Below are 9,924 nucleotides of genomic sequence, written 5' to 3' on the forward strand. Positions count from 1 at the left end.
ACGTCATCCTTTCTGCCGGGTGTTCCAGACTTCCAGTGAAATTTAACTGCCCACGGTAAAATTTGGAACTGGCCAATTACCAAATTTCATAGGAAAATTTTGAACTTTTTACCAGTAGCTAGCCGGAATACTTGTAAATTCAACTTTAAAATATGTAGTACTAAATTTACAACTTCTCGACCAGCAGGCGTCCATAACGATTTGGAACGACGTGCACTAACCGAGCCAAAATGAGGAGCAATACCAATTTTCATCCTGTTAAAACGTACACATTTCACAAAAGAACACATCTTCGGAAGCATCACAAGCTTTACTGAAAGTATGAAACTACACCAACGATGTTCAGTGTAAGAAACTGTACAAAAGAACTTTGTCTTTGGATATCCTTGACACCTTACATCCACACACGTCCAGCTTACACGTTAACTGTTGGCTAGATACAATTTAGAAAACATAAATACGTGTGCTACATGATAAACGCAGCTTATCTAGATCTGAAGCAAAATATGATCCCTACTAACAAACTCTACAATGTACGAGGTCCATGGCCTAACCTAGCACACGAAGTTAGCCTGTATATATATGCAACACCACCATACACTGCTGACTGTAGGCCAGGGCAATCATACTTTCACTCTTCAAACAAAATCTGACACTGACCACCAGGATAACCGTGGCACAGCAATCTCCTGAAGTTTGGACAGCCCTAGCTCCCTTGGACACCATGATCTTGCCGAACAAACTGACCCTTAACCCGCGGTCGCTGCTCGGCTAGTAGCTTCCTGCTCTGGTATCGCACCTGCACAGCAATGTAAAAATGTAAACCACAGTTTCTACTATTCAGCAATACAACAAATTGGATTGGAATAAAATGGCAAGATTAGTTGCTTGTGACCTACCTTCTTCTCAAAGCACCTGTCTTTCCTCTTAAGCCGGAACTTGTTCAGTGCAGCCTCTCGTTGGCTCAGGTGGCGTAAACCATCAGGATTTTCAGGAACAACATTTGATGATTCAGTAGGGGCAATCATGTGGTTGGAAGAGCTGTCACAGACACTGCCACTGAGCGTTTTTCTGGCGCTGTCCAGCACAGTGCTGCTCCCACTTTCACCGGTGGTTGGAGAAACATGCCGCGGCTCATCTGTAGGAATTTCAATGCGGAGATGTTTCCGATTAGCACTTAGATGACTCCGAGCAGTTTGTTCCTCTACATTTTCAACCTGCTTAGTATCCGTATCTTTTGGACCATTCTGCTGCAGAGAAATTGCTTGTGTGGTTGCGTCTTGCCAGGTAGATGTTTTGCTATTCCAAATGGGAGGAGCTGATTGTGGATAGAAAAGGGATGCCACAGGTGCACCGTTCCAGAATGGCTGCCCATCAAATGTTAGTCCTCCAACAGGAACAGGAAATGGTACAACTCTAATGGGAGGTTGGTTTGTTTCCCTCTTGTCTTGAGAGGGAGTTTTGGAATCTCCATTTTTGTTTTCAAGATCTATATGTGTTGCCGAGGTGCTGCATGCCTGAGCATCACCAGCATTAATGGTAGATGATGCTGTCCTGCAGTTGTACCTATGAACAAGAAATGATCGGAAGTGTGAGATCTCATATGTTGGCTCTTGGTAAAACTGTGTAAAGGAGCAAGTTAACCAGTAAGTTAGATTATCTAAATGCACAAAAAGAGAGATCATACAAAAATTTCTGCTATTTCCATATTATTTCATGTTTTATTCTATGCTTGCAAGACCATACTGTAGCAAATCAAAGTAAAATATGTCTACGCATGATGGTAGGTAAATAAATGATGAAATATCAAAGGCGATATTTTTTTTCTGTTATACCAGTAGGAAAAATACATCAACGCGAACATAACAACCATGCACAAATTAGGAATGACAGAATAAACATTACAGTAAGAAACACTTACAAGGAAAATGGAGATGAAGTTGAGTGGTTCAGTGTTCTTCGTTCATTTTTCTCCTGGCTCTCTAATCTACTGTAGTCAGATCTTCTGAGAGAAAGTTCTAACTGGTGTGCTGGGATGGAAAAGCACTTGTCATCATTTCCACGGGAATTTGCTCTCGCAACATCCATCTCCATATGTGTGTTATTCTTCTGCTGATTGTCAATAATATGAACCAGCTCCATATCCCTGGAAGCTTTCTCACAATTAATATCATTTGAACATGTCATCCTCCTCGGTGATGCATCCTCTTCCCTCCGTGGAATCAAGTTGCCATCATTAGATGCTGCAAAACGAGGAGGAGGTAATATCAGGAAAAAAAATGCATTCAAAAGATAATTGATGATATGACCACTTTCAGTGTAGAAGAATGATATGGAAATAACAGAGAAAAGAATGAAGGATGTTTTATTACCATGAATTTTAGTCCCTCCATTTTTCTCGGTGTTCTTGTGGTCAGGCTTGGAGAAATGCCTTCCCATTGGCTGCTTATATTCCAGTAAATTGTTGGTGTGCCTACTGTCAGCCTCCAGTTCTGACCTTGTACATGAACTCTGCAAGAGGGGATCCAAAATTCAGTCCACGAACAACAGCGAACAGATCTGAACTCAGCATAATAACGACAGTCCCTACTGCTAAGGATATAAAGACTATGCAGTATGATGTCTTGAAGACAATAACATGCTACAGATTCAGTTCAAGTGTGTAACATCAAATATCCAGTACTTGAAACAAACAAGTATTCCGTAATAGGCTTTATCAAACTGTTCGTGTGGACCGTATTCTGATCCTGCAAGCAGCCAAAAAAACTTACCTTACTGTTGTCATATGTACTCCATTTTGCAATACCCAAGAGGACCGAACTGTGACATTTCGCTGACAAGAAAATACTATTCTCACTCAAAACACAGTTCCATTACCCACCTGACTTGAAAAATTGATAAATTAGTTCACCAACATTGATGCAGATCTGAAGGGCTAAATACTTCTTTTGCATGAAGTAATACCATTTTTATCGTGTGGGTAATGAAACTGCTTTTGGCCAAAACATCAGGTGATGGAAGTGTTACAGTTCGGTCATAGCTGGGCAATGCAAAATGATACAGCACAAATCCCATACGTGGCTAATGATTGAAATTTTGTACGCAAGACTATCTTTGGGCAAACATGAGCAGGAAGAAGAAAGAACAGGTAGACAACGTCATGTTAACTGATTCTAAAACTTACTTGAGCATCACTTTCTTGTTCACTGCATTCCATGTTCTTGTGGACAACATTTTCAGTCACATGTTCAGCTTTCGTCACTCCGGCCTTCTGCTCATGCCTTTCTGTAAGATTATCTTCTTGTTGAGTATGCTGCACATCAAGAACACCGCTGGACTGTAAAACAGAGTAATTGAAGTTTGTTGATTAGTTTTGTGAAAAATGCAGAATCCAAATTTTAATATATAAAAACGAGAAAGCAAATGTAGTCATGCTAAAACGTTGCAAATATGTGGTCTTACCAGTTGTTTTCTCCAAACATGCTGCCATAAGTTCCTTAATTCATTCTTCCGTATTGGCTTAACAAGGAAATCTGCAGCACCCTTTAGCATGCATTTGAAAACCATGCTAACGGAATCATTTGAAGACATCACTGAGACCAATAGAAAAATGAAGCATCAGATGGAGTAATGGGATTAGAAAGATATGAGAAAGGCATGGCATAGAGTCAAGTTTGATACATACTTATGACGGGGATATTCTTGCATGCGTCATGTTCCATGATCGTGGAGAGCAGCAGGAACCCAGACATCAAGGGAAGTTCAACTTCAGTTAAAACAAGGTCTATATTGAAAGATTTTTCCTTTAGTATGTCCCACGCTTTCACACCATCAGAGGCTGCGGCAACTGCAAGACCAAATATGTTGCATAAGATCGACGAAAAACACAATAGTATAATTTAACCAAGATCCCAGAGAATACGCGAACAAACCAAGAGATCAAAAAAGAAGGAACGTGCCTAAATAACTGTACTTTAAAATAAATTTGCTTTGTTTTTTTGTTTTAAAAGAGGAAACTGCATTTTTCAGCTCTAACTCTGTCCCAAAAAAGGATCAAATATACAGGTAAACATTTTGCTTCAGGAAAAAAAAAGGATCAAATATACTTTGCAACTTCACTAGTGAGATTAGCCACTCGTGACAACAATTCGAGCAAAAAACAATGAACAAAAGCAGTCAACCAATTTAACCGGATCAAAAACAAACTGTGCGGCACAGACGCTCACCTCGATACCCGCACTTGCGGAGCAGCGCGCAGATGATGTGGCGCGTGGAGTCGTCGCCCTCAGCGAGCAGCACCCGCACCGGCATCCTCGGCAGCATCCGCGTCTCCCTGCTCGACCCCGCCGCCACCGCCGCCGCATCCTCCCCTTCCTCCCCGTCCCCGTCCTCCAAGTCCACCACCTTCCTCTCCTCCACTCCTCCCCCCATTCCCCCGCCGCTAGCTCCGCCCCTCGCCCCTCCTCGCCGGAGTCGCCCGCGGCGGTAACTACCCTTTCACCGCGCAAGGCGCAACCGCCTCTCTTCCTCCTCTCTCTCTCTCTCTCCTCGAGCCCGCCACTAGGAAAATGGATTGGTTCGTGGGTTCGCGAAAACCAAATGCCAGTGTGGGCGACACGACAAAGCCGAAGCGGGGGGAGGAGGCGTGTGTATATACCCCCACACCACCACACACGCAACTCCCCGTCACCGACACGTGGGCCAGTCAACCAGCGGGACCCACCCGCCAGTGGGCGAGCGAGGCGAGGCGGTGGCGGGTGGGGGTGGGAGCACGTGAGCGAGCTCCGCGCACGAAATATCTGTACTACACTCGACCGGTGGGCGGGGCCGCCACGTCACGCGCGCGGGCTGGGCCCCACGTTGACGTGGCGTGCGCGGCGTCAGTGGTTGGGATATTTCCGTTTCCCCCGCGAGATCGCGACGAGGAGCCGAGGGCTCTCGAGGCCGATATTTTCTCTCGCGGGAGGGACACGTGGTAGGCCCGGAGGAAAAGGGGACCAATCTTGCGGCCGCGCGGGACGACACGTGGCGGGTGGCGAGGCTAGGGGGTTGTGGGAGAGATCGTGTGGCTGGGGATGGGCGCGTGGGCCTCCGCTTTGTTTAATCGTGCGGCTGGGGATGGGCGGGGTGGGCCCGGGTGTAGCGGTGCGAGTTTTTTTTTTTTTTTTGGGGGGGGTGGGCTAGTGGTTGGCGTTTCGTGCGGTCCACGATAATATCTGGGCGGGTGGGGACTCGTGGTGGAGGATAATTAACGTGGATTAAGTATGGTTTAAGGGCGGTGGAACGGAATGGGTTTAGTGTGGGTTGGAAATATCTAATTGACTCATTTGACAACCTTTGACACCGTGAGCGAGCCCGTGACGGATGTGAAGATATTTATCAGGAGGATTCTGGAAGCGTTAGGTTTCCTCCTTATAATTGATCATACAAGTTGCAAAGCAAAAAATATTCGCTAAATTTTATGATTCCTTATCACCCACATATTAATAGTACTAATATAGTGTTGTGGTAATTGGCAAAATTACGTAGCTTGTCATATTAAGTTGTCGGTACTCAGTAGTAATATTGTGAATGCATGCTTTTTATTTTTTTTAGGGAAAATTGTGAATACAAACTAAAGAGTGGTTGTTTGTTGAGATGGGCAGACGGGGTGCAAAAAAGAATGGACGAGGTTGATTCGACCAAGTGTTGGCCTACATCAACCATCCGTGTGTCTGTGTCCTCCATGGCTCCATGCACCATCAACACCCACACACACGCGCGCAAAAAAGAGGTAGTACACTAGTAGTACTACTCCATATAGGAGTAGCACACTAGTAGCACTAGTGAAAACAACATTTCGAACAAGCCGAACAATATACACTCGCCCGAAGAATATCCAAATTCCGCCAACACACATCCTGCGCCACGAGCTCCGATTCGATCCACGTCGAATAATGCCGCAGCTGTACTCCACTTACACATTGTTAAGCTACAATTACCACAAACAGTACAGTAATACTACATATAGTAGTAGTACGTAACATTGGCTCTGTCCGCTAGATATTTCAAGGCTCCGACCGACGAAGAGATGAGGAGTCTTATCGGTTGTCCATATTTTCTAATAAATTGTTTTGATTTACTATAAAAAAATAATGTATAATTAAAACTTTTATATATTTGTTCATAACGACGTAAAAGGTAACGTTAAAAAATTACATTGAAAATATTTTAAAATCAAGTTTGAAAATTAAAATTTTAGCTTTTATTTTGATTTATTAGAGCAAGTTTAATAGTATAGCCAGCTACTAGCTCCAATTCATTTATAGCCAATCTAATAGCTTATTCATATAATACTTACATACTGCCCTATTAATACATGGTCTCACCTATCATATACACACTGTATCTTAGAGTCTATGTTACAGTTGGCTATAAATCTGTAGCACACTACCCTTCACTCTCCTTACTTATTTTCTTAAAATATATTTGCAGCTGGCTTATAGCCTGTGTGCTATTGTACCTGCTCTTAGGATAACCGATGGAGCTAACCGATGGAGCTAACCGATGGAGCTAGAGACAAGTGGCGGCGACCGCATGCCGTGGATAATCCACGGGCCATTGGCCGTTTCGTTGCAATGATGCTGCCTCGTTGCCGAGAGGAGGAGACAGATAGACCGGCTCGCGTCGCGGCTGTTTTGTGTGGTGGTAGTCGTCGGTGGTGGGGTCGGCGGGTCTCGCTCGCTTCCGAAACAACCCACTTGGCGTGGCCGGCCGCCCCATGTTTCTGAGCCTCCAAGGTAGGACTCGATCGATCGATCTCACGGGAACCAAACTGACCGGATGACATGGCACGCCATCTCGCTAAATATCTTGACGGACTAACAACGCTCGCCGTTGGATGCATGGTAGTAGCAAACTAGTTAGCTGCTACCAACCATCTTTTATTCTTTTTGGTTTATTAGGGCATGTTCAGATTGTTATCGGCATAATTATTTTTAATATCTAGTACTATCAAAAATAGGCTAAATGCATTGTTGCAAAAAAAAGTATTGCCGATATTTGTAACAAATTAAATGCATTCGTATATTTGTTAATTTTATCTTAAAAATGGTATGGTCCAAAATGACATCAACTGAACAGATTGTTGGCCAAAATTTAAATTTTAAGTTTTAATTTTGTAATTGATTTTTAAGTTTTTTTCGTTACAGGTTATTTTTTATAATGATTTTTCAAATTAAGATATTATTTATAAATTGTTTTTCGAATCTCTAATTAGTATTACGGCTTTTTTTTTGAAAGGACAGTATTACGGCTTATTAACAAAGCGAAATGACTTGCCACAAAGTTGCAAGCAACAATATCGCAATATTCGTGGGGCACTAGCTACAGTACAGTAGTTATAAATGGACAGATGGGGGGTCGAGTTCACGTGGCGCGGCATGGCTCGGCATAAACCTGTCTACGAATTTGATGACCTTCTTGTTGTTGCTGCTAGATTTAAGTCATGCATCTTGGATAGTACTGGATGCAGAGATATTTTGAAACTGTGTGCGCCTCTGCTTTTCGTCGCTGGGGTCGCCGATTCGGGCGGTGGATCGATGACTGGTTGACGGTTGGGTGGCTGTAGCTATAACTTGGGAGGGCAAAATGGTGGATTAATTGGATGGCTAGTTTTTCTCCTTGTGGATGGGGGCTGGACCGCTGGAACGCTGGATGGATGGACCAAACATATGGCCAAGCACGCGCGCGTGCGACACGCTCGACGACGGCCGCACGATCCGCTAGTGGCCGCGGTCCGCGATGGTGGCGCACGGACCGCCCGTGAAAATCGCCGGGAAATATCTTCGCGAGCAGAGAGATATTTTCGCCTTGATCTCGATTACGCACCCCGATCTTTTTTATGGTCGATCTCCAGGCTGTCTCTCAGTCTCTCGCGTGTTAATTTGGAGTGAGTATGTGTAAAGCCATTTTTTTCCGCGCTATGGCCAGGCTCGCAGCGGACGTCCACATCCACAGCCTCGATCGCGATTCGCGCAGCATGGGTTGTGTTTGGTTGGTTTTGCAAGGGTGGCATGTGCCGTGCTAGAATCGGACATTCCGCAATGAGACCGACGAGAGGGAGATCGCTCGATCGATCGATCAGCGAAAGGTGCTTTAGCTAGCATAGCAAGCGATAGCTAGGCAGGCACAGTGGTTGCCCGACCGGTTCGGCGAGATACTACTGTACAAGTGGATGATCGATCGAGCAGCTCGCGGGCGAGACGAACGACAAGTGAAGCGGCCGTGGCCACTAGCTGTAGCTTTTACTAGCTCGTTCTCTTCGTGATCTCTTTGGGTGGATCGATTGAAACGTGGGGACGGAGGAAGGTCCCCATCGTTTTCTCTAATATAGCATTGCTAAATTTTGTTTTTTTAGACTTAATTTTAGTTTTTTTATCGAGGTTTATTTTTTAATAATAATATACAAGTCGCTAGGTACGTATATATAAAAATTTACCTACTAAATTATTATTATTATTATTACTAATACGTTGAATGACGTATGTGATGAGGACGGAGAATGCTGTGTTGTTGGAGGAAGTGTGGTGTGGTTGCTCCACGCGTGCACCGGGCGTTCTCCTTTCTCCGGTGATACGTATACACCCAACTAGGATGCAAAAATATCTTTGCTAGGTCTGCGTGGCTGCAGTTGACAAGTCCTAGATTTTTTCGAAATATCTTCTCGATCGGTCTACAGTTCTGTGGGTGGGGACAGCTTCCTAGATATCCGGCAGAGCACTACTACTATTATCCTACCTGATGCAACCATCTGGCTGCTGGCCACATATACTCGGGTGTACATGCGTGTGGTTATGGATCGATATAATCATTTCAGGATCACTCATCAGTTAAGGTTAGTGGTGTGTCGCCGCGGGCTATTAGAATTTAGAACTTAGAACTTATAAACACTTCAATGAATGACTGTCACAGTTCGATGATGTGACTATATATGGCCGTGTTCCTCCCTCATTAAGATGTAGATTATACCTTAGATTTTGTCACCATGTTTTTTAACTGCTAAACAACGTGCTTGGTACGAAAAACTTTCTATACAAAAGTTATATAATATAAAATAATTTTTAAGTATGTAATAATTAAAACTTGATATTTTTACTAGTTAATAATAATAATTAAAACTCGAGTAATCATGCGTTAATAGTTTTATCGTTTTACGTGTGCACTTAAACTTCATTCTTATTGCATACCACTTATATATGAAATCTCATTTTTAATAATTAATATTGACTGAATTACAACTATATAAAAATAGAAAATATGTGCCGCTCTAGCTGATTTTCTTATGTGATCAATCATAAAATTCAGATATAAGATACCATATGATGTCTTGAAAAAGATATTACGAACTCTCACCTGTACGCTATCTCCTGAACAAACATAAATTCTGTTCAAATGTGTGTTTTGAGACTATTTGAAGCCAGCAGCATCACTCCATGTTCTCTCTTCCTACTCTCCATTAAGCCTGCTAATGGACTGAGATCCAGACCAAAACCGCCCCAGTTCACTTGTCTCTATAGTACACTTCTAAACCAATCCAATTCAATTCATAGTTTGCAGAAACCAAACCAATCCAATCCACTTACGGAGCAAGCCCAAACCAATCCAAACCAAGTGCAGACAAATGGATTCAACCCATTTCCAACCCAAAGGAAATCCACAATATTACTCTGAACACCAACAGGCATCATCATCTTCTTCCTCCTCCCTCCTTCGGTCAGCTCCGGGAGGATGAGCAGCTTGCAGAGGGCATCAATGGAGGATGAGCAGCTTGCAGAGCTCGTACAGGGTCGTGGGAGCATCTGGCGCTCCCGTGCGCCACGTCGTCGTCGCCGCCGTAGCGAAGGAGCCTCACCAGCGCTGGGATGCCGCGACCACCGCGAGTGC

The 9,924-nt window shown here is 43.8% G+C and overlaps 1 protein-coding gene across 1 annotated transcript; it reads right to left on the minus strand.

Moving 5' to 3' along the window:
- Nucleotides 1–289: 289 nt before the first annotated feature.
- LOC127784753 (two-component response regulator-like PRR95) lies at nt 290–4,618 on the minus strand. Its single transcript, XM_052312105.1, has 8 exons — nt 4,227–4,618; nt 3,686–3,847; nt 3,463–3,593; nt 3,185–3,337; nt 2,373–2,511; nt 1,922–2,243; nt 900–1,566; nt 290–799 (listed from the first exon to the last, which is right to left on the minus strand). The coding sequence occupies exons 1-8, from the start codon at nt 4,429–4,431 to the stop codon at nt 707–709; spliced, it is 1,872 nt and encodes a 623-aa protein (XP_052168065.1). The 5' UTR covers nt 4,432–4,618; the 3' UTR covers nt 290–706.
- Between the last annotated feature and the right edge of the window lie 5,306 nt (nt 4,619–9,924).

This window comes from Oryza glaberrima, chromosome 9 (assembly GCF_000147395.1).
Source record: "Oryza glaberrima chromosome 9, OglaRS2, whole genome shotgun sequence".
Classification (NCBI taxonomy): Eukaryota; Viridiplantae; Streptophyta; class Magnoliopsida; order Poales; family Poaceae; genus Oryza; species Oryza glaberrima.